Source organism: Sus scrofa, chromosome 6 (assembly GCF_054392235.1).
Source record: "Sus scrofa isolate SSC_HxYL_T2T_F1_AM1 chromosome 6, Sscrofa_HxYL_maternal_Yorkshire_Landrace_v2.0, whole genome shotgun sequence".
Lineage (NCBI taxonomy): Eukaryota > Metazoa > Chordata > Mammalia > Artiodactyla > Suidae > Sus > Sus scrofa.
In genome coordinates this window covers 82,691,698-82,716,430 of record NC_139388.1, presented here as the reverse complement: position 1 = coordinate 82,716,430, position 24,733 = coordinate 82,691,698, and the positions used below count along the sequence as shown (strand labels likewise).

The following is a 24,733-nucleotide window of genomic DNA, read 5'->3' as shown; positions in this document are numbered from 1 at the left end:
AAGCTGTGGTGCAGGTCGAAGATGCGGCTCGGATCTGGCGTTGCTGTGGCTGTGGTAGAGGCCAGCAGCTGTAGCTCTGATTAGACCCCTGGCCTGGGAACCTCCATATGCTGTGGGTGTGGCCATAAAATGACAAAAGACAAAAAAAAAAAAAAGAATTTAGTATCCAGAATCACTCATGATGGGAGATAATATAAGGGAATGTCTATCTATGTGTATGACTGGGTCACTTTGCTGTACAGCAGAAAATGGCACATTATAAATCAACTATACTTTAATTTTAAAAATGATTAAAAAAATTAAATCACAAGCATCCCAATTAAGAGATGCACAAAGGACTTGAACAGACATCTCTCCAAAGATACACAAATGGCTAACAAGCACCTTAAAGAGATAATCAACATCACTAATCATTAGGGAATGAAAATCAAAACCACAAGATGTTACTTTACATCTGGCAGGATGGCCATAATTTTGAAAAGAAAGAAAGAAAAATAACAAGCGCTGATGAGGATGTGAGGAAAGCAGATCCCTCAATGCACTGCTGGCGGGAGGGTAAAATGCTGCAGCTGTGCGCTGGGGCAAACAGTGCGGCAGTTTCTCAAAAAGTTCGAGATAGAATTACCTTCTGACCTAGTCATTTTACGCTTAAGTATACAGTTGATGGATCTGGACCACATGCGTCCACTTATACACAGACATTTTTCAGCAGTAAATTCTAAGGTCTTACACAAGTCACGATGAGCTGAATCGAGGATGCAGAACTACAGCTATGGAGGAGTCTCAGATATGGAGAGTCAACTGTTAAGTTATACTCAGATTTTCAACTAAACATCGTCAGCGCCCCAACCCCTGTGTTGTTCCTGGGTCAACTGTATATCCGAAAGGTTGAAAGCAGGTACTCAAACAAATACTGTACCCAAATATTTACAGCAGCACTATTCACAACAGCCAGAAAGTTGAAACAACTCAAATGCCTGTCAACAGATGAAAGGATAAACAAAAGGTGGTGTTTCAATACAACAGAATATTATTCAACCTTGAAAAGGAACGAGGTTCTGCTATGTGCTGTGACATGGATGAACCTTGAAAACATTATGTTAAGGAATGCCAGACACAAAAAGCCACAGAGTGTGACTCCATTTATAGGAAATGTCCAGAATAAAAGACAGAAAGTAGATTGGGGGTGGCTGGGGAAGAAGGAATGGGGAGCACTGTTTAAAGGGGCACCAGGTTTTCTTCTGGGTGTGAAATGTTTTGGAACTGGATGGAGGAAGTGGTTACAAAGCTCTGAGGGTGTATTCAGTGCTACTGAATTGTACACTTTAAAATGGTAGATTCTGGAGTTCTTGCTGTGGCACAGTGACTTAAGAATCTAACTGTAAAAAGTTCCACTCGTGGCTCACTGGTAACAAACCCGACTAGTAACCATAAGGACATGGGTTCAATCCCTGGCCTTGCTTAGTGGGTTAAGGATCCAGCACTGCCATGAGCTGTGGTATAGGTCACAGACTCAGCTCAGATCCCGCCTTGCTGTGGATGCAGGCTGGCAGCTATACCTCCGATTTGACCTCTAGCCTGGGAACTTCCATATGCCATGGGTGTAGCCCTAAAAAGATCCCTGGCCCAGCAGATGGGTTAAAGGAATCCAACACTGCCACAGCTGCAGCTTGGGTCACAGCTGTGGCTCAGATTCAATCTCTGGCCCGGGAACTTCTGTTGTAGTGGGCACAGCCACGAAATAAAAATAAAATAAAATAGTTAATTTTTATGTTATGTGCATTTATCTCAATTAAAGAGATTCTATAGGATAGCTAAGTATGTACACAACATTTTGTAAACAACTCTTATACAAATATAAAGGGAATAAAAGATCCTTCCTTACAGTAGGAACCAAAAACACCCAAGAATAAACTAAGCAAAAAATGGGAAAGATCTGTATGAAGAAAATGCTCTTGGAGATCATCAAAAAAGTCAATGAAACAAATAAGCATCTCAGGTTCTTGGCTAGGAAGATTCAACATCATAAATATGTCTATTTTGTTTGTTACTCTACTAAGTTTAATGATATCCCAATAAAAAAAAGAATATGTCTATTCTTTTTAACTAGACAAACTTATTCTAACACTAATATATAAAACAAAAAAAGCAAGAAAATACAGGAAATCATAAAAAAGAAATGATGAATGGAAAATTCTATTGGACTTTTTTTTTCCTTTTTCTCCCCCCACCCCCCTTTCGGCCACCCCGAGGCATACGGAGTTTCCAGGCCAGGGATCAGATATGAGCCAAGTTGCGACCCAATGCCCCTTAACCCACTGTGCCGGGCCAGGGGTCAAACCTGCATCCCAGCACTCTAGAGATGCCACCGATCCTGTTGCACTACAGCAAGATATCTGATTTTAAAATATACTCTTTCTTAACTAAAACAGTGAAAACAATAACACATGAACAGAAAAACGAGGGGAAAAGAACCAATATCTAGAAATAGACCCAACTACATCTGGGAATTTGGTATACGAGAAAAGCAGCATTTTAAAACCAGTGGAGAAAAGATACGTAACTAATAAATGGTTTGGGTACAACTAGGTACCACATGGAAAAATATAAAGCTGGATCCATATCCTCACACCTTTATATGAAAACAAACTCCAAAAAGAGATAAGATTTAATTTTCTTTTTTAAAAAATGAAAGGATAGAAGTACTAAAATAAACTATGGGAGAATTCTTGTTTAAATTCAGAGTGGAAAAGAGCTAATTATGACCCCAAACCCAGAAACATGTGAGAAAATGATCAATTTAACCCTATAAAAATCTAAACTCCTTCACAGCAAAACAATACGGCAAAGAATAAAAAGACAAAGGACTGAAAAAAATTGCAACTCATCCTAAAAAGTGGCTCATTTCCCTAAAATCTCCTAAAAATCATTAAGAAAACTAAATAGGCAGAAAATGGACAAAGAAAATGGGTAAGTTCACACAAAAAAATATAAATAAGTTTTAAACATAGGAAAAGATCCATAAACTCACTAATAATTCGAAATAAAAATTAAAATTATGTTAAGAGAACAATTTCCTCCCTAACAGTAACAAAGATTTTAAAACCTGATAACATGCTGTGTTGGCAAAGGAATGGCAAGAGACACATATTGCAAGTGGGAGTAAAACTGGGAAGACTTCTATAGAGAGCAATTTGGTAACACCTATCAAAAATTATAAATGCACACATCCTCTGACGTAGTAAGAACCTTTCAGGAATTTATTACACAGATATACTCACACATGTGTGAAAAGAGATATATATAAGAAAGCACTGTATGCTGTTTGTAAAAGCAAAGTTTGAAAGCCATCTAGGAGTTCCTGCTGTGGCACAGTGGGTTAAGTATCTGACTGCAGGAGTTCCCGTCATAGCACAGTGGAAACGAATCTGATGAGTACCCACTCATCAGAGGACGCAGGTTCAATCCCTGGCCTTGCTCAGTGGGATCCAACCTGGCATTGCCATGAGCTGCTGTGTAGGTTGCAGACACGGCTCAGATCTGATGGTGCTGTGGCTGTGGCATAGGCCAACAGCTGTGGCTCCAATTGGACCCCCAGCCTGGGAACTACCATATGCCTCCGGTGCGGCTTTAAAAAGCAAAAAAAAAAAAAAAGAATCTGATCGCAGCTGCTCAGGTCACTGCAGTGATGCGGGTTCAATCCCCAGTCTGGTGCAATGGTTAAAGGACCCAGCATGGCTGGGAGTTGTGGCTAGGATTCAATCCTTGGCCCCAGGAACTTTCCTTATGCCACAGGTGTGGCCATAAAAAAAATAAATAAATAAGTAAATGAAAGCCACCTCTAAGTCCATCAAAGGGACTATTCAAACATGTTATAATGCATCCATATACTAGAATACTATGCAGCCATTTTAAAAGATTCAGGAAGTTTGTTATGTATTGCTATGAATTAAACTCCGAGACACGTTCCATTTGAAAAGCGCAGTGCTTAACAGTATGTAGAGGATGCCACAACTGTGGATACGGAGAATGAATTCCAGCAAAAGTTGAACACATGCACATACTCACATATCTGCTTGATGTGTAAAATATCTCTAGGTAATTTTTTCATATACTAATACAGTGGTTGCATCCAGGGAGGTAAACAAAGGTAAAAGAGTGACTTTCATTTTGCTTTTTTTAATTACAAAGAAAGTGTCTAATAATGTGAGGAAAAGTTTTTGAAATAACATTAACAGAAAAAAGCAGGAAACAGCTATATAAATACAAAAACAGTATCAAAAGTTATTGACTTTGCATATTTTATTTTATTTTTTCTATAGTTTCCAATTTTTAGATACCAAGCATGGATTAATTTTTTTTTAATTAATTTAAAATTTTTATATAAATCATATTCCTGCAATTACAACCATTAGCTATTAGGGAATGCAAAAGAATGACAAGCAATTGTATCTGCTGCTCTCACCTGAGCTAACAAAGATTAAAAAATAAATAAATAAGCCCGAAGATTCCCTTTTTTTTTTTGGCCACTCCCACGGCATGTAGAAATTGGCCAGGGATCGAACCCAAGCCACGGTTGCTACCTGTGCCACAGCGCTGGCAACGCCAAATCCTTAACCCACTGAACCACACGGGAACTTCTGGCCCACAGATTCTTAAAGGCAACTTTCTGGAACAACATCTCTGATTTTCACCTCCAAGGGGCACAGAGCTCTCGACCTGGTTCCTGCAGGGCTAAGTATACAAAAGAACCTGGAGACCAAACTCACATCAGTCTGGAGATGTGCGGGTGCCTCTGAGTTGTCATTGATCCTCCGAACGCTGTCATAGTGCTCTCCATACCGATAGGCGATGTGCAACTCCCGCACGTTGCTTTTATCCGTGCCACGGATCTGCAGACAAAGGGAGATGCCAGTGAGGATCTGCAGCGTCAGTTTCAAAAGAGAAACACCACCCGACTGCCCAGGAAGCCCAGTCAACAGGCTCTATGCAGAATGGGCTGGGAATATGAATGGGATAGTCCTAAGCAATTTCTGAATTATGTATGTCTGCTTCAGTGTGCTTAATATGCAACTACATGGAAATAAAGACATACGGAAATGCACATTCAAAAACCAGGGGCAGATTTACCATGACGTTAAATATGCTTAAGTTTCTGCAGTGTTAATATCTCTCGGCCCCTCAAGTGCATTAAATCCCTTCCATGAGGGAAGGCCCAGGGGCAGATGTAGATTTGCTGGGCTTGAAGTTCAAAAAATTGGGGGCCCCCTTTGAGAAAAAATACAAAATTGCTGGAGTTCCCATCATGGCTCAGTGGTTAACGAATCCAACTAGGAACCATGAGGTTGCGGGTTCAATCCCTGGCCTTGCTCAGTGGGTTAAGGCTGTGGCGTTGCTGTGAGCTGTGGTGTAGGTCACAAGATGCGGCCAGGATTCTGCATTGCTGTGGCGGTGGCGTAGGCCAGCGGCTACAGCTCTGATTAGACCCCTAGCCTGATTAGACCTCCATATGCCACGATGTGGCCCTAGAAAAGACAAAAATATGTATATATAAAATTGCTAAAACCCCTCGCAAGATCTTGAAAGGAGGCCATAAAAATAAGGGCACTGCCATTCTATTGTCGTGGCTCAGCAGAAACGAAACCAACTAACATCCATGAGGATGTGGGTTGGATCCCTAGCCTCACTCAGTGGGTCAGGGATCGAGCGTTGCTGTGGCTGTGGTGTAGTGTAGCCCAACAGCTACAGCTCCAATTCAACCCATAGCCTGGGAACTTCTATATGCCACAGATGTGGTCCTGAAAAAAAAAAAAAAAAAAAATGAGGGCACTGACACTTATGCTTCACTAACTTCACAGTAAATCCACCCCATCTGTAAAACAAAAACAGCATTTTTCATCAACCACAGATTGAAAAACATTAACAACAAACTCAAAACCTCACACTTTTATCAGTTTCAAAACCACCACGAAGAATAGTGCTCCCTGGAGTCGGGCAATACAGCCACCCTAAGGCGGAGCCTGAGTGTACTCCCCAGACCACCACTTCCACAGAAACGCTGCAGTGGTGATGAATCTGTTCTTTAGAAAGCCCAGGAACTGTCTATTTGTTAAAACCTCAAAGTATTAGCACCTCCTTCTTGTTTTTGCTCAAAGGCCTAGGCAGTAATAAGCCTTTCAGCAAACAGCATCTGTGGTCTAAAAACAGCATAACCACGGAACAAAAGGAACCAGCCAGATCGAGAAGTCAGAAGCACTGAACGTTTCTCCAGGTAGAATATCTAAGTCTCAGAGCAGAGTCTGGTTTAGACACACACAAAAGAGAGAACCCCATTCACCGCCTTGCAAGGCTACTGGGAAAGGACCTTAGTTGACTAGAATCTCTGAATGACATAATCCCTAAGGTGCTTGGACATTTAAATGATAACACCATCACACACTATGAATAGGAAAAAAATAACCTGAGGAACAGCCATCAAACTGTTAGGCAAGGAAGATCACGGAGGCCTTTCACTTTCTATGTTACATACATCTATACTGTTTGCAGGAGCTTATATTTCATTTGTAACCAGAAAAAAAAAATTGCAGGTTTCAAGTATAAACCTACTCATTATTAATGCATGAGCTCTTACCCATGACAGGAGCAACCAATTCAGCTTCAATTTTCAAATTTCATAAGATGCTTCATTTGGGTCAGGAGAGATGGGGGAGACCTACTACTAGGTAGTTCTAGTACACAGAAAATGCACTCCTTTAAAAAAACATACCTTCGATGTTTAGCAGTCCATGAAAAAGGACACTACAGAAATAAATGTATTTGAAAAAAAAAAATTCTCACTGAAGAGAATTACTGTACACAGCTACCTAGAAAACTAAGAAACTTTAGGAGTTCTCGTGTGGGTGCAGCGGGTTAAGGATCCAGCACTGTCACTGCCACAGCTTGGGTCACTGCTACGGTGTGGGTTCAACCCTGGCCTGGGAGCTTCTACATGCCACAGGCACAGCCAAAATAAATAAATAAATTTTTTTAAAATAAGAAACTTTTAAAAAGTTATCGATGGAGGAAAAGGAAAGCTAAAGATACTAAGTTGGCACTGAGCATTCTCCTCCAAGAACAGGCTCCTTATGCTATATAGTCAAATAATTTTGATGATTTCTGCTAAGCAGTAAAGGGTTAAGGACAAAAAACTGGGACAAGGAAGCAGGTAAACAGTCTTCTTGGCTCAAAGGCACCCTTAGAAAGAAAGTGCCTCAGTAAAAATATGATAGCTCTCACTGGTGTTGGCACACCTAACCAACTACCCCAAAGAACAACACACATAGACCTTGTTTCCATCCTGTGGCTGTAGCCATGGACCAACCCACAGAGTATCCAACTTATTCTGATGCAGTGTAATTCTGTTAAAAGGACATTATGCCAGACATAGAATGCTACAGACCTCAGTTTATATGGCATTCTGCAAAGGCAAAACTGTAAGAGGCAAATCAGAATAGAGGTTACTAGAAGATGGGGATCGGGGGAGGGACCACTGACTGCAAAGGGGCAGGAGGTAACTTTCTAGGGGATTAGAAATATTCTGTATGTTGACAGTGGTAGTATTTACATGACTATGTTTGTCAAACTCACAGAACTATACACCAGGGAAGGGTGAATTTTGCTATATGTATATTTTGTCTTTATAAACGTGACTTTATTTTTAATGAGCAAAGGCTAGAAATATGCAATTTACAAAAGAATATATAAGCAGGTGGCATAAGAAAACAATGAGGAAAAAAAGCCACTGTCTGCCTTTATAATAATATAATACATGGGAAACATAAATGTGTGTGTATATATATATACACACAGATGTATCTGCATGTGTGACATGTCCCTTCCCAGTTCTATATATGTGTTTACAGCTAAGAGTATGTGTGAACAACAGGGATGCACACTAAAGTGTTAACAGTAATTACCTCTGAGCAGTGTGACTCTGGGCGATTTTTATTTGCCTTGTGAGCTTTTCCAAATTTTCAAATTATCCTATAATCATTATGTTTCACTTTCTACTTGAAAAAAAGTTAGAAACGGGGGAGCAGTATGAGGGCGGGGGACAGACTGTTAGGAATCACCAGGCCAGGCTCCAGGAGCAGAGCCACAGTGAAAAGCACTCCGAGCACAGGACAAGTAATGGATACAAGTCTGGGTACATTTTCGCCCTACCTTTGACTTTCCATGCTCTAGAATGTTTGGTTGGATGGATTGTTTGGGAGATGAGGTTAACTGAGAATACCAAGGGTAATCTGAACACCAAGGGTAAGGTGAGGGAGGGAGATTAAGCGTCACCAGCATGCTTTGCCATCCCATGGCACAAACTGAACACTTGCTGTAAAATCTTATTTGCTGTAAAGAAAAAAAAAAAAAAAAGAAAAAAAGAAAATCGGAACTGCAATGTATAGCTGAACAGAGCACAGAAATAAAGATTGACACCCTAGGCCATGAAATAAATTTTGTGGTTCAGAACATATTTTTTAACAACAGTTATTATAATGGATTTGGTCTTTGCTTCCCTTCACCTGAAAAACAAAAACTTGCAGTTCCTGCTGTGGCTCACCTGGTTAATGAGGATGCGGGTTTGACTCCTAGCCTTGCCCAGTGGGTTAAGGATCCAACGTTGCCGTGAGCTGTGGTGCAGGCCGGCCACTGAAGCTCTGATTCAACCCCTAGCCTGGGAACTTCCTTATGCCCCATATGCAGCCCTGAAAAAAAAGAACCCAACGTAGTGTCCATGAGGATGCAGGTTTGAACCCTAGCCTTGCTCAGTGGGATAAAGATCCATCATTGCTATGGCTGTGGTATAGACTGGCAGCTGCAGCTCCAATTCAACCCCTAGCATAGGAACATCCATATGCTGCAGGTACAGTTATAAAAATAAAGAAAATTCTTAAAATTTTAAAAATTACAAAATTTTTAAAATAAAAAACAGAAACATACACGTGGAACAGGTAAACTAGAATTGGTATGCAAATCCTTTAAATTCCCATTTAGATTTTTTTTTTGGTCCTTTTTTTGTCTTTTTAGGGCTGCACCCAAGGCACATGGAGGTTCCCAGGCTAGGGGTCTAATCAGAGCTGTTGCTGCCGGCCTACACCACAGCCACGGCAATGCCAGAGCCAAGCCTCGTCTGCAACCTACACCGCAGCTTACGGCAACGCCAGATCCTTAACCCACTGAGCGAGGGCAGGGATCGAACCTAGTCAGATTCATTTCTGCTGCACCACAACAAGAACTTCTCATTTAGATATTTTTACAAAATTATCTAAATTATTTCGACACTAGGTTCTCTGCCCCTAATTACCCAATTAACTGCTGAATAATATTTCTGACATTTTAAAGATTTTTGAATTGTAATGCAGGGTTTAATTCCAAGCCACCACAAGCTTCCCATCTTTGGTTAGGCTTACTGTCCAAGTTACCCCGCATTGTTCAATATCATAAGTCAAGCCCCATCATCTTAGGACAGCCCCAAAGCTAATTTATAAATAAGAGCTTACATAAATTCCTGAATAGATGACCTACCTGCCACAAAGGGGCATTAAGTTGATGAATCACCACGTTCAACTGATGATTTCTTGCAAAGGCTACAATCGCATCATTGCCAGCAAATGTTCCAGGTTTTGCCAAACTGGCCACTGCATGGAGAGAGGAGAGAAAGAAAAATGAAGTCTTTATAATGGAAAAATCCAAATGCAAACATACTTTGTTATTTATTTAGTTCCAAATAATGAGAAACAGGGGGGGAAAAACAAATAATGAGAAACAAAGGTCTACACCTGAAAAGTCCACTGGCTTTGTCAGAGTATAGGAATTTAAGCTGGCTGAACAGTATACAGACTGCTACTCAGAAGCACACCAATAAAGAAAGGATTCATTCATTCCTTCCTTCAGTAAATATTTTCTGAATGTTTCCTAAATGCCTAACTCCATGAAAGACACTGGATACGTAACAACCACAACAATCATGATGTTTGCCTTAATGAATGCTTATTATGTGTCAAGCACTGCTCTACTCCTCATATTCCTTCAGAGTTTATAATTTCTTCTCATAAATCACTTTTAATCCTCAAAACAATCCCCTGAAAAAGGTATTATCAGGAACACCACCTTATAGATGAGGAAACTGAGGTGGAGGGTAGTTTATAACTGTGCCCAAGGTCATGAGCCAGTCCACAGCAGAGCTGAGTTTCATCCCAGACAGCCTGGCTCCAAGCCTTCAGCTTCTGGCCACTCCATTATCCAGCCTGTCACAGTTTGCCCTCAAGGAGTTTATAACCAGTGAGGGGCAAACAACAAGAAAGTAGACATTACTAACATGTGAGTGTTTTAGGAAAGAAATGTCTAGTAAAGAATTTAGCCTTACCCAGAGAGAGGTCTGGCCTTTACCCCTGGCTCCTGGAATAGAACCTCTAAGCCCTTGGGATTTCCCAAGTGACAGGGGTGTCTCTGTTATCCACAGTGGGCCATTCAATCATTCAATCAACAAACGAGAGTGCCTTCCATCTGCCAGCCATTGTCGCAGTGGGGAACAGACACAGTCCCTGCCCTCAAGAATCTTGTCATATAACAAGGTAGAGATTCAAAACATAACTATAAGTTCTCCAATGTTCACTGCAGCACTATCTGCAATAGCCAAGAGATGGAAACAACCTAAATGTCCATCGACAAAGGAGTGGATAAAGAAGATGGGGTACATATACACGATGGAATATTACTCAGCCATTAAAAGGAAAGAAATAATGGCATTTACAGCAACATGGATGGACCTAGAAATTATTATGCTAAGTGAAGTCAGTCACACAATGAAACACCAACATCAAATGCTATCACTTCCATGGTGAATCTAAAAAAAGGACACAATGAACTTCTCTGCAGAACAGATACTGACTCAGACTTTGAAAAACTTAGGGTTTCCAAATGAGACAGGTTGGGGGATGGGGAGGTGCACTGAGGGTTTGGGATGGAAATTCTGCAAAATTTGATTGTGATGATTATTGTACACCTATAAATGTAATAAAATCCATTAAGTAAGAAAAAAATTTTTTAATTAAAAAAATAAAAACATAATTATAAGAGCAATAAATGTTAACAGGTGTAGTCCTCAAGTGACACACAAATAGAATGCACAGACTTCTGGGCTTCTTTTCATTTCTGCTACGGCAGCCAGAGCCACTTCTCACTTCTATGATACTCAGACTCTGACAAAGCTATGACCAGCCACCAGGCAGGCAGGGTGACAGTTCATGAAAACACCTTTCCCTGGACATCTAAGGTCCCGCCATACCCTACATCTACCACATGAACTTCACTGAAGATGTGCAAGTACAATTTCAAGTCACAAACTAAAAACTCACTTGACCTAAAATATTTTAATTGGATCAATGACACTACTCATTTTATATAGCACTAAACTACAAGACTCGCCCCACATGCCCACACTTAATTTGTAAACTGATGACTACCTGGCTATCTGGTGTCTGTTAGACAAAAAGTGATCCAGAAGAGGACCAAGGGAACTCAATGACTAGGTAGAATAAATTATTCAGAGCTCCCGTCATGGCTCAGTGGAAACAAATCTGACTAGCATCTATGAGGACGAAGGTTCGATCCCTGGCCTTGCTCAGTGTGTTAAGGATCCGGGGTTGCCGTGAGCTGGGGTGTAGGTCATAGATGCGGCTCGGATCTGGCGTTGCTGTAGCTGTGGTTGTGGTGCAGGCCGGTGGCTACAGCTCCAATTCAACCCCTAGCCTGGAAACCTCCATATGCCGTGAGTGCCACCCTAAAAAGCAGAAAGAAAGAAAGAGAGAGAGAGAAAGAGAAAGAAAGAAAGAATGGAAGAAGAAAGGAGAGCCATAAAATGTTAGCGTCTTCCCAGACTTTTCCTAGTGTGTGCCTGTATGTATACCTTTTAAAAAGAGGATCAATCTATACACACTATTTTATAAACCTGCTTCCCCTCCCACCCCCACCCTGAATAAGACATCACAAATGGCTTTTCAGGCCAGGTTAATTAACATCATCATTTTTATTAAGGGCATATACAGCTAGATTTACCGATTCCCAACTGCCTAGCATGCTGCCTATTACAGAGCAGGCAAATAAATATTTGTTAAATAAATGAAAGCCATAATGTATGTGCTCAAACCCCTGGCTGGCTGGGTGGGGACTGCTGACAGATTTAATTACCCAAGGCATTACATCTGGAGGATCCAGTGTCTCACGGTGAACCTACCATGTTTCTCAAAAGGAATGTCATCTTCAACAAAGGGTTCAAAATCTTCCCGCTGCTTTATCATGTAGTCCACTGTCTCTTGTCGGTGCCTGAGATGATTCCGGGAGTGTCCCTCCAGCTGATCACCAAGAGCTCTGAACAGGCAATTGCTATGAAAACAAAAACCATGGTCAAGACCTTTTAAAAGGGAACTTAGCTCATCTAAAACAATGATGCTTCAAGCTAGGCCATCCACGTTAATCTTTCACACAGAGAAGGGACAAAGCCTCAATTCAGACACTGGAGGAGAGCACTAGGGCATATGTCCAATCACAGTACTTTCTTGAGAGAAAACAAACAAGGATGCCACTCCCCACTTACCAGCTGGCTGACTCGAGAGACATACTCAACTTGCCAGCCGGCCTCAGGTGCTTCAAAGCAGAGTTGGTAACACACTAACCACCTGAAGACAGGGTCCAGACGCTATAAGCCATTGCACACCTAAAGGCTCTGACTCCCAAATCCCCTTCTAAATTGATAAATCATATTTACTGCCTCTTTTCTAAACATTTCACTGCAGCTGCCCAGCTAACTAACCATTCACCTAACAAAGAGTACCAAAAAGAAAGCAATTTGTCAAGCTCCTTGAGAGAAAAATCCTGTTTGAGTCCTAAGAACACAGTGGAGGAAGCCATGGGAAGGGAAGCATCTGGACAACAGGCAGGTGTTCTATGCGCTCCCTCCTTAGTTCCTCACCTCTCACCCAAGGAGCCACAATGCTGTTGCTAATCCTGCCAAATGAAAATTCTCCAAGCTTTCTTTTTGTTTCTAAAATTAAAATGCTGGTAATAAAATTTAAGAGTTATCTTTCCTTTCAAACCCCTTAGAAGCTTCTGAGATTCCTAACTATATTAAAAAGACAGAGCCCAGATACACAGAGACTGAAACAAGACAAACACAATCTGGTATCCTCAAAACTAAGGAAATAACCATTCTGAAGCCAAACAGTAGCCTAGTTTCGCACCCAACTGTTTACTCTTTCAAACGAAAATCTGTGATATTCCAATTTTAAAATATAAACTCATCACTGTGGGGAAGACTTCAGACCTAAATGTGTAGGTAACAGAGGCTTTTTGTTTTCCAACTCAGAAAAGTGAGTTTTTAAAAAGAAAGTTATAGAGAGGCAAGAATTCTTTCAAATGTACAAATTTAGTTTTGTTTTACAGGGCAGGGGAGAGAATTTAAGATGACAGATTCTATAAACCAAAATCCAAGAAACTTTGTATCAATCTGGGGCAAGATTCTAGAAGGGACTGGGGCATAATAGTTCTAGACACTAGAATGAGGTGTCTGTTATTAAAATCTAACAAGGGCCGTCATTTTTACAAGCACAGGAAAAAAAGTAAGCTAATGGATAAAATGTCCTCAATTTTAAGCTTTTCTCCCAAACTTTTCTTATACCTTTAACATCTGCCACCGCTAGTCTATCCTTGAATCCAATTTAAGAGGTGGTATGACTAGGAGTTCCCAATGTGGCTCAGCAGGTTAAGAATCTGACTAGTATCCAGGAGGATGAGGATTCAATCCATGGCCTCACTCAGTGGGTTACGGGTCTGGCATTGCCGTGAGCTGTGGCTCCAATCAGACCCCTAGCTTAGGAAATTCCATATGTCACAGGTACAGCCCTAAAAAGAAAAAAAAAAAAAAAAAAAAAAAAAAAAAAAAAAAGGAGGAAGTATGATTTAGCCCCAAATGACATATCTAGTTATTTTACATTTGATATGTCAAAATGGCATTCTACAGAAACAGGGGCAAATGTTCTCCACTCAGGCCAAAAAACTAAGTGTAAAACTAAGTCTTCTGCCTGAGCTCCGTCACATCGATCTGCACACCACATACACAGACACAGAAACGCACACAGATATATGCAAAGAAAAAGCACTGAAACCATCACTTCAACAGCTCTTACAGGAGTTCCTGTCATGGCTCACAGAAACAAACCTGACTAGCATCCATGAGGATGCAGGTTCGGTCCCTGGCCTCGCTCAGTGGGTGAAGGATCCGGCATTGCCATGAGAAGTGGTGTAGGCTGCAGACATGGCTTGGATCTGGCATTGCTGTGGCTATAGCGTAGGCCAGCGGCTACAGCTCCAATTCGATCCCTAGCCTGGGAACCTCCATATGCTGCGGGTACGGCCTGGGGCGGGACACAGGGACACACACACACACACCAGCTCTTACAAAGCCCTAGGGACTAGTCCCCATGCTTTATACATGCATCGAATGGGTTTAGTCCCTACAACTTTATGAGATGGGCATTGTTACCATCCGCCTCAGGTAGCCTACCCAAGGTCACAAAATCAGTAGGTGGTGCACCCAGGATTCAAACCCAGGCACCAGACTGTTAATGTAGTTATCCTTAGGTAATGGAATTAGGAGTAACTGTTAAACTTATTTTAATATGCTTTTCTATATTTACCAAACTTTCCTTGAGCACTAAAAATAAGCAGTCAAAATGAAAAATCAAGAGAGACAAATCACGTCCTTTCCTGACAGAGTTACCACACAGTGGCACAGGAAATGTGAACAAACACTATAGCCACCTGGGTCCCCTTAGCGCAGCAAGCGCACTCATGATCCTCATGAGAACAATGCAGCCAGGGCCCAAAGGGCCTCTAGGAGATGCCAGCTGTTTCCTGAGTCCACACCCTCACTCACTAGCTACAGCTGGGCTTCTCAGTCCCCACAGTGCTAAGGTTCCGGGACAATTCTTTGTCCTGTGCACTGGAAGATATTCACGACCATCCTTGGCCTCTACCGGCTAGATGCCTGTAGCACCACTACCACCACTCTCTCCATCTGTTGTGACAGCCAAAAATATCTCCAGCCATTGCCAGGTGCTCCCCTGGGGGAAAATCATCCCCACTTCAGAACCCGTGCACTGGAGTTCCCGTCATGCTCAGTGGTTAACACACCCGACTAGCATCCATGAGCATGCACGTTTGATCTCCGGCCTTGTTCAGTGGGTTGGGGATTTGGCATTGCCATAAGCTGTGGTGTAGATCGCAGATTTGGCTCAGATCCTGTGTTGCTGTGGCTCTGGCGTAGGCCGGCAGCTTCAGCTCTCATTGGACCGCTAGCCTGAGAACCTCCACGTGCCCTGGGTGTGGCCCTAAAAAGACAAAAAAAAAAAAAAAAAAAAAAAAGAACCAGTGCACTATAGGGATGTGAGTAAAGCCTTATTTGAATTAAAAAAAAAAAAAATAACCACTTACCCAAGTAGCACGTAAGGGTACTCAATAATTTAGGATGAGATGATACTGCAACACAGACTTTTTTAAAATGAATGGGCTCTTAGGCTGCAGTAATAGTAAACATGCAGAGAAGTGGCAGAGGGGGTAGATCCTGTTCTTTGAGGTCAGACCACAGCTAGAGTACTGGATATAATACTGGTTACTACACTTCAAGACATGGTCTGATGAGACGATGTGGCTTTAATTTATTTTTTTATTTTTTAGCTTTTTAGGGCCACGCCTGCAGCATATGGAAGTTCCCAGGCTAGAGGTCCAGTCAGAGCTACAGCTGCTGGCCTATGCCACAGCCAAGCAACGCAGGATCTGAGCCACATCTGCAACCTACACCATGGCTGACAGCAACACTGGGTCCTTAACCCAGTAAGCAGGGCCAGGGATTGAACCTGCATCCTCATGGATCCTAGACAAGTTCGTTAACCACTGAGCCATGAAGGGAACTCCCGAGGTGATGTGGCTTTAAACGAAATAATCTGAAGAACGTCAACGAGTAGTGACTTTTAGCCTAAAGAAGGCTCAGGTGGACACGACAATTGTCATGGTGAAAGGGATGTCATCCTTGCACAATCAAACTAAAACGTGGAAACTACAGAGACATAGATTTCAGCAAATAAAAGGAAACTTTATTTTAGCTCTATAGAGACAATGAACAGACTAAAGGTTTTATAAATTTCTACCAGGAAGCCACAGGAATTGTCTACACAGGTGCTATACAACACGGTCACCACCAGCCACAGGTGATTACTCAGCACTGGAAATGTGTTCATCCAAATTGATGTGTGCTGTAAGTGTAAAACACTGGATTTTGAAACAGTATTTTAAACGTGAAGTATCTTCCTCAAATTTTTACCTTTTTAATGTAGCTACTGGAAAAATTTTAAATTACATATGTGGTTCCCATTTTATTTGGACTGGACAGTGCGGGTCTTGATCCCTGACTAACACCACATCACCTGAGAACTTGCTCAAAATCAAAATATTCTGAGGCCCCACCCCAGGCCTACTGAGTCAGACACTCCGGGGTTGGGACCCAGCAATCTAGTCCCTCCAGGTGTTTAATTAGCCCTCCGGGTGATTCTGCTGTACACGGAACTTTGAGAATCACTGGTCTAAAATCCAGACTCCAAATCAACTACAGCTGCACATGAGAATCACATGTGGACAGTTGTAAAAATTATGACTAAGGAAGCCCCACTGCCTAAGACTCTGGTGTGGCTGATCCTGGGGACAGCCCAGGCACTCTATTTTTCCCAAAGTCCCCCCAATGATTCTATTGTGCCACCAAGCTGAAAACAACTGTGTTAGGAGTTCCCATTGTGGCGCAGCAGAAACAAATCCGAAAAGGAACCAAGAGGTTTCGGGTTCAATCCCTGGCCTCACTCAGTGGGTTAAGGATCCGGTGTTGCTGTGAACTGTGGTGTAGGTTGCAGACACGGCTCGGATCTGGCATTGCTGGGGCAGTGGTGTAGGCCAGCAGCTGTAGCTCCAATTCGACCCCTAGCCTGGGAACCTCCATATGCTTCAGGCGCAGCTGTAAAAAGAAAAAAAAACAACTGGGCTGGACACAAACAATAAGGCTACTGTACAAGTGATGCAGGTACTAATGGATAATTAGACAAGATGATGTGTAAATGCCCTTCCATCACTAAGATCCTGCAATGATTTAAAAAAAAAGGGGGGGGGTAAAAATTTAAAAACAACTTGCTTGAAACAGAGATAAATGGCTAAAATTAGTGATTTTTCAGTGCTTTAATATCAGAACACTATTGATTAATACTGTAATTTGAAGCTACATCTAGTGAGATACAACTGGATAGAGTCAGAGATGTTAATATTATACTGCCTCATCGATTAGTGATTCTTTTCACACTACAGCCAATCATGTTTTTAAGGACAACATCAAGGTTAAAACAGCTCCTGTTCTGAAACTGAATCCAATTTATCTGAGTCAACCCTCAAGACAACACAACAAATATGAAGGTGGCTCATGATGCATTACAAACCCCATAAGAAACTCCCTGATTAAGCTACGCTATACTGAGTCCACTCACGTAAAGGCTACATTAGAGAATATCAGCTAATTTAGTCCCAAGGTTCCAGAAGTGCCCAACAACGAATATGCCTAGATAGTGCGATGTTATCTCAAGCTACTCAGTACTGCAATCAGACCAGAACGGAAAGATGGGAAGAGTAGAGACTTTTAATGACCATAACTTTCTATTTCACCAAGAGTGCTCAATAAATATTAAGCAATAAGAGAATGTGTGGGTACCTACTAACGTGGAACATACACAGGAAATAGCATCCACTGCAGTGATAATGCCTGTCATCACCACATCCAAAAATGCCACACCACTAAAGAGGGCACCATTTCACGGCACCCATGGGCAGAGTTTGCGAACAGAATGGGGTTAGCTTCGTGGAGCCCACAAAAGAGGGATTATCATCACCTTATCCAACACTGGCCCAAAGAACAGGGACTCGGCAGTGAGACATGTGCATTGCGCCTCTGACCCCTGCCGTCTCACGGCCACTGATTCTACCCTTGAACTCTGTACTCCTGTCATCCTAACTTGCAGGTCTCACAAACATAATGTGCTCCTGTGCCTTTACCTTTATTACTCCTCAACCTGGAATGTTCTCTTGCTATATTTTTATTGACCTTCATAACCCAGTCTGAGTATGACCTCCTTTGAGAGGCACAGGGCAGGTGTTCATGAACATTTGCTGAATGAATGAGGTTTCCCCGACCCCGTCAGAAGTGTTAGCCACTTCCTTGTCAACAGTACCGCTTTACCAGGCACTGGGAAGAGTATATCAACCTGTATGTTAATTATTTATATCATCCATTCTCAAAGTGTGCCCAGTTTGGGAAGGGCCAGGGTCTCTGAGACCCTTTCAAGGTATCCATGAGTCCAAAACAAAGATGCTACTTATCTTTTTCCCTCTCATTCTCTCACAAGTGTACAGTGGAGGTTTCCAGAGACAACTGATATATGATACATGACGCGATCACTCTGAAGGTAACAGAATGTGTTTGCGTATTGTGTTTTAATTTCTGTTCTACTTTCTAGTATAGTAGAGTGACAACTATAACCCACATAAACAAAAGCTCTTTGGAGTCCTCAGTAATTTTTAAGACTGTAAAGGGGTCCTAAGACCAAAATGTTCGAGACCTGCTGTTATGCTTTTCTCTTACTAGGATGTACTCCCAGCACTGAGCTCAGCCAATGTTTGCTGCACTAAAGAAGTATGCTCTTGGAGTTTCCATCATGTCTCAGCAGAAGACTAGTATCCATGAGGACGCAGGTTCGATCCCTGGCCTCGCTCAATGGATTAAGGATCCAGCGTTGCTGTGAGCTGTGTGCAGATCACAGACTCAGCTCAGATCTGTGTTGCCATGGCATAGGCCGGCGGCTACACCTCTGATTCGACCCCTAGCCTGGGAACCTCCATATGCTGCAGGTGTGGCCCTAAAAAAAAATAATAATAATTTTTTTTAATTTAAATTTCCCACAGCATTAGGAAAACTCCTTCTGCTGCAATTCCTGCTCACAAGCAACCTTCTGGAGGGTACTTCAGTTTCCTGGACATCCTGACAGTGGGACTACCACACCAGGTACAGCAGATACAAGCAATTCAATCCCACCCCACCAGACCTCACTTCAACCCCACTGTGAAGTATTCAACTGGTATTTTAGTTTATATAGCAAGGTCTTGGGCTTGTGAGTTTGCTTAGGATTAAGGAAAGCCTTGAATATTTAATAAATTGTATCTGACAAAATCACCGTACTAGGATAAAAGACCCAGTAAAGCAAGCTCTTAACTGTAGCAACCCCACTAAGAAAACACTCCTGGAGTTCCCGTCGTGGCGCAGTGGTTAACGAATCCGACTAGGAACCATGAGGTTGTGGGTTCGGTCCCTGCCCTTGCTCAGTGGGTTGACAATCCGGCGTTGCCGTGAGCTGTGGTATAGGTCGCAGACATGGCTGGGATCCTGCGTTGCTGTGGCTCCAGCGTAGGCCGGTGGCTACAGCTCCGATTAGCGTGGGAACCTCCATATGCCGCGGGAGTGGCCCAAGAAATGGCAAAAAAAGACAAAAAAAGAAAAAAAAAAAAGAAAACACTCCTTTGAGGGACCCTGCTGAGGGTCTAGCTGGCCTTCCTTTATGATATTTCTGTCATTCATTCATTCAACAAAAATGCACTGAATACCTTCTGGAGTTCCCGCTGTGGTGCACTGGGTAAAGAATACGACTTAGTGGCTCAAGTCGCTGCGGAGGCATGGGTCCCATCCCTGGCCCAGCTCAGTGAGTGAAGGGATCTACAGCTGCAGCTCAGATTCAGCCCTGGCCCAGGAACTTCCATATGCTGTGGGTGCAGCCATTTAAAAAAAAAAAAAATGCTATGAATGCCTTCTGAGTATCAGACACTGTGCCAGGTGGTGGTGAATAAACTGCAATCAAGCTCTAAATCCAACCTGCCTGAAGCACTGTGCATACGTAGGAAAAGTGGAAAAGGTAACCTACAGCCAGTAACAATTATAAACAGTTATAAACAGTTTTGATTAGCATAAGGTGAAAGCCAGAAAATACTTGCAATATAAGGTGAAATCCAGAAATACTTTCTTCCCCCACGTCCATGCCTAACAGCTAAGGCAATTCTGCATGGTCTTCAGCTTCATTTTATTCTTCCCTCTGCCCTATTTGAGCCCCCAAATGACAGCTGGGCTGTTAATTCTGTCTCTTCCAGAGTGACAAACTCTGGCAACCAGACTCCTTTTATCTATCCCTACACTGGGATGCTAATTTATCTCCCCTACACTTTTCCTTTTGCCCTCCATGCTCCTGGGTCCACATGCCCTTTTCTGAGGCCATTTTTCCTTCCCTTCCCTCATTCCCTTCCTCCCATCCCATTTATTCATCCCATATTCTCTAAATAAACTGGATTCCAAAGCCCAAGCAAGCTTGGGGAAGTGTGGTTGCCTACAGAGGAAAAACTGAAGCCCACGAAGGTAAGAATTAGAGAAGCTGCTTTCAGCTCAGTAAACAAGAGGCCCTCACAGACCTCATTTCCCAAGTGTAAAAGGAGGGCAATACCCAACAGTAATAAGAACTCAAAGGAGGCCAAGCGTTATACCAACCGGGGCTTGCACCGCTTTCTAAAAGATCGTCATTATGACAGCTCTTCGACTGACTGGCTCCATCTCATTCCTTCAGATCTCAGCTTAAATGTCACCTTTCAGGGGAGCCTTCCTGGACATCGATCTAACGGGGCTCTCCGGACCCCTTTACTGTTTGCTTGGGGCCTTTGCCACTATCAAGGCAATTGGGGATTACTCGAGCATCTCAAGGGGAGGAGCCTGGCCGCCTCGCTCGCTGCTGGACCCCCCAGCACTGGGAAGGGGCTGGCGTTCTGGGCCGCCCGATGAATGGGCAGGCGAGAACCCGCGACAGTCGCCAAGCGCAGCGCCCCACCGCCCCTACGCGCTCCCGGGCCCGCCTCACCCGTCCCCCGGCACCTCCCGCAGCTTCAGCCCCAGGGCCTGCAGTTGGTTGGCGAAGCTAACGAACTCCTCTTCGCAGCCGCCGCCGCCGCCGGACTCCGGCCGGTTCCGCCGCTCCTTGGCTAGGGCCCGGCGCGCCGCGCGCTCGTCCCGCTTGCGCTCGGCCTCGGCTTTCCGGCTGCCGCTGCCCGGCCGGCTCTTCGCCGCCTGCTTCCGGGACATGGCCTTGGCCCTGCGGCCCGCAGCGGTAAGAGGAAAAGCCGCAGGACCGTCAGGCAGCCGCCTCAAGTGCCTAAAACCCGAAGCGGCGCGGGCGACAGAGCCCGGCGACGGGGACGCGGCGACCGCGCCTGCGCCGGCTCTGGGTACCTGGTCACGTGACAGAACGCCCCCCACCCCCGCCCCGGCTAGGAGAACAGGAGCCATAGAGAGCACTCCTGAGAGAGCTAGAGGGGCACCCGTCTTTGTTTGCTCCGCTCCTCCCCCTAGCGGTGGGTGGTACTCCAAGTGAGGAGCCAGTTGGACCCAAAAGAGAGCGCAACAGGAAAAGGTCAAGGAGATCGATCACTGCTTTAAAGCCCGTGGACTTTATTTAATCCTGTCCCTCTCTACCTCTCTACCTTCGCTCATAACGCAGGGAGAGGTAGCCCTTGTCCAGAACACTGTCTCCTCTGTAATTTTGATTCCACTCTGAAGTGACCAATCTAGGTTTGCCCGGATTAAGAGTCTTCCAGGGACGCAGGACTTTCAGTTTTAGAGCAGAGACAGCCCCAAGCAAACCAGGGTTGATGGGTGACCCTAAACGACATCCACCTACCCTGGAAGCTAACTCCGTCAGTAATCCCCTCTCTCCTGCATAATACCCTCTTCTCCTTTGTCCTGGTCCCTCTTTCTTTTCTTTTTTTTTTTTTTTGGTCTTTTTAGGGCTGCACTGGAGGAATGTGGAAGCTCCCAGGCTAGGGATTGAAACGGAGCTGTAGCTGCCAGCTTACACCACAGCCACAGCAATGTGGGATCCGAGCCGAGTCTGTGACCTACACCACAGCTCACTATAACACCAGGCTAGGAACCATGAGGTTGTGGGTTCAATCACTGGCCTTGCTCAGTGGGTTGGGGATCCGTGTTGCCATGAGCTGTGGTGTAGGTGGTAGGCACGGCTCGGATCCTGCATTGCTGTGGCTCTGGCGCAGGCCAGCAGCTGTAGCTCTGATTAGACCCCTAACCTGGGCACCTCCATATGTCGCGGGTGCGGCCCTAAAAAGCAAAAAAAAAAAAAAAAAAAAAAAGAGAGAGAGAAAAAGAAAGAAAAAAGAAACAATAGTGCAGCCTTGGGGCAGGATCCTGGTTCCTCTTCAGGGAATATACATAACAATATCTTTGAGTTATCCCACTGAACTAAAAACAACTGGGAGTTCCCATCGTGGCTCAGCAGTTAATGAACCTGACTAGTATCCATGAGGACCCAGGTTTGATCCCTGGCCTCGCTCACTGGGTTAAGGATTCAGTGTTGCCATGAGCTGTGGTGTAGGTCGCAGACACCACTGGTGTTCTGTGTTGCTGTGGCTGTGGCTTAGGAGCAGCTGTAGCTCAGATTGGACCCCTAGACTGGGAACTTCCATATGCCATGTGTGTGGCCCTAAAAAGACAAAAGAAAAAAAAAAAAAAAAAAAAAAGCCCCAACTAATGGAAGCCGTTAACTGCTTGATGAAGCATCCTTCACTCCGGAAAGGAGGTCACTGTTTGATAACTTTGAGAATCACAGAAACTCATCAGGAGACACCCCCCCCCCCAAGGCCAGATTAAAGAAATCACAGGAGGAGTTCCCATTGTGGTTCAGCTGGTTAAGAACCAGTATTTTAAAGAAATCACAGAAGGAGTTCCCATTGTGGCTCAGCTGGTTAAGAACCTGACCAGTATCCATGAGGATTCGGGTTTGATCCCTGGCCTCACTCAGTGGGTTAAGGCTCCAGTGTAAGCGTGGCATGGGTTGGAAATACTCCTTAGATCCAGTGATGCTGTGGCTGTGGTGTAGGCCAGGAAATTTCATATGCCACAGGTGCAGCCCTAAAAAAAAAAAAAAAAAAAAAAAAAAAAAAAAAAAAAAAAAAAAAAAAAAAAAAGGAATACAGGCCCCGAACACGACCTGATCCTTACCAGCAATCCCCACCCTTGAACCACTGATACCAGAAAGATGATACCAGAATCCGGGTTCTCGTTCACGGTAGTCAAAGAATGAACTCCGAGAACACACAGGCAGCAAGCAAGCAAAGTCTTTACTAAAGGAAAGCAAATAGCTCCCAAGACAGCTGGGAGGGGGGAGGAGAGCCCCCTTCTTTATTGTCCTATGGGGGTTTTTATTCCTTAAATGTGGCGAGGGTACCAAAGTGGGGTCCAGAAAGATGCGGTTTTCTCCCATTGGCTTTGTTCAATTACCTATATTAGTCCTTGTCCAATAGGGCTTTTAGAGTTGGAAATGTTCCATAAGTTTTATGGTTTCTTTGTCCTTCTCTTTCCTTAGATTAAGTCACCATTCCTCTCATTCCTTTTCTATCAGTTGAGGAGTGGGCTAGAGATTCGAATTTCCTACAGTAAACAAAGCCTGTGGGGAGTGCACATTTCCTATAATAAAACAAGGCCTGTGGAGGTGTTACTCCCTGGAGCCCTTAAGCCACAGAGGTTAATCAATATCCATATCAAGAGAATGTATCCAAACCCATTCTCCTACACTACCTACCTGAGTTAGTATTCTGTCTCACCTTTGCTATAAACCTCCTCACTAAATCATCCCTAGTGAGCAAATGGAACACACAGTTTTGGGAGGCATTGGCCTGCTGTGTCCTCCTTTGCCTGACAAAGCAATAAAGCTTTCCTTTTCTCCTTCACCCAGAACTCTTGTCTCCAAGATTCAGTTCAGCCACAGTGCACAGATGCTGAGTTCTGAGACCACGTCACCAACAGGATGAGGAAATCAGAAACCTCAGCACACTGATGTTGGGAGGTAAACTACTGTGGTCTCTGGCAGGGCAAATTGGGCAGTCTCGAGAAACCTTTTTTTTTTTTTTTTTTTTTAAAGCCTGCACCCATGGCATATGGAGGTTCCCAGACTGGAATCAAATGGGAGCTATAGCTGCCGCCCTACGCCACAGCCACAGCGACGTGGGATCCGAGCTGCATCCACAAGCTGCACCACGCTCACAGCAATGCCAGAACCTTAACCCACTGAGTGAGGCCAGAGAACTTCACAGATGCTAGTCAGGTTCATTTCCGATGAACTACGATGGGAACTCTTCGAGAAATATTTTAATGTCCAGAAATACCACATTTCTTTAACTATTCTTAAACAAACCTTACGCACATGCACTAGAAGGTCTGTCCAAGGATATTTAAGGTAGAGTGCTGTGTAAAAGCAAATAATTAGAAATAGCATAAATATTCATCAATAGGAAAATGACCTCTTCAGTAATGACTACTTCATTTATTAAATACTGCAAAACCATTTAAAAGAATGGGGTTCCTGTTGTGCTGTAATGGGATTGGCGGCATCTCTGCAGCAGCAGGATGCAGGTTCAATCCCTGGCCTAACAGAGTGGGTTAAAGAATCCAGCATTGCTGCAGCTGTGCCATAGATCACAACTGCAGCTCCAATCTGATCCCTGGCTTGGGAACTCC

At 43.6% G+C, this 24,733-nt stretch overlaps 1 protein-coding gene across 5 annotated transcripts in view; it reads right to left on the bottom strand.

Moving 5' to 3' along the window:
- OTUD3 (OTU deubiquitinase 3) overlaps positions 1 to 21,427 on the bottom strand; it is a 31,945-nt gene extending 10,518 nt beyond the window's left edge. For 3 of the 5 annotated variants that reach the window (XR_014807177.1, XM_021095471.2, XM_021095472.2), the window contains exons 1-4: positions 21,066 to 21,427; positions 12,269 to 12,417; positions 9,559 to 9,671; positions 4,770 to 4,892 (exon numbers count right to left, since the gene is read on the bottom strand). Coding sequence is in view for 4 of the 5 variants with exons in the window: in XM_021095471.2 (XP_020951130.1) it covers positions 4,770 to 4,892; positions 9,559 to 9,671; positions 12,269 to 12,417; positions 21,066 to 21,286 (606 nt within the window). In the remaining variant the exon portion in view is untranslated. The remainder of the gene's footprint in view (positions 1 to 4,769; positions 4,893 to 9,558; positions 9,672 to 12,268; positions 12,418 to 21,065) is intronic. The other 2 variants (XM_084963130.1, XM_084963131.1) reach the window with 1 other exon arrangement.
- Between the last annotated feature and the right edge of the window lie 3,306 nt (positions 21,428 to 24,733).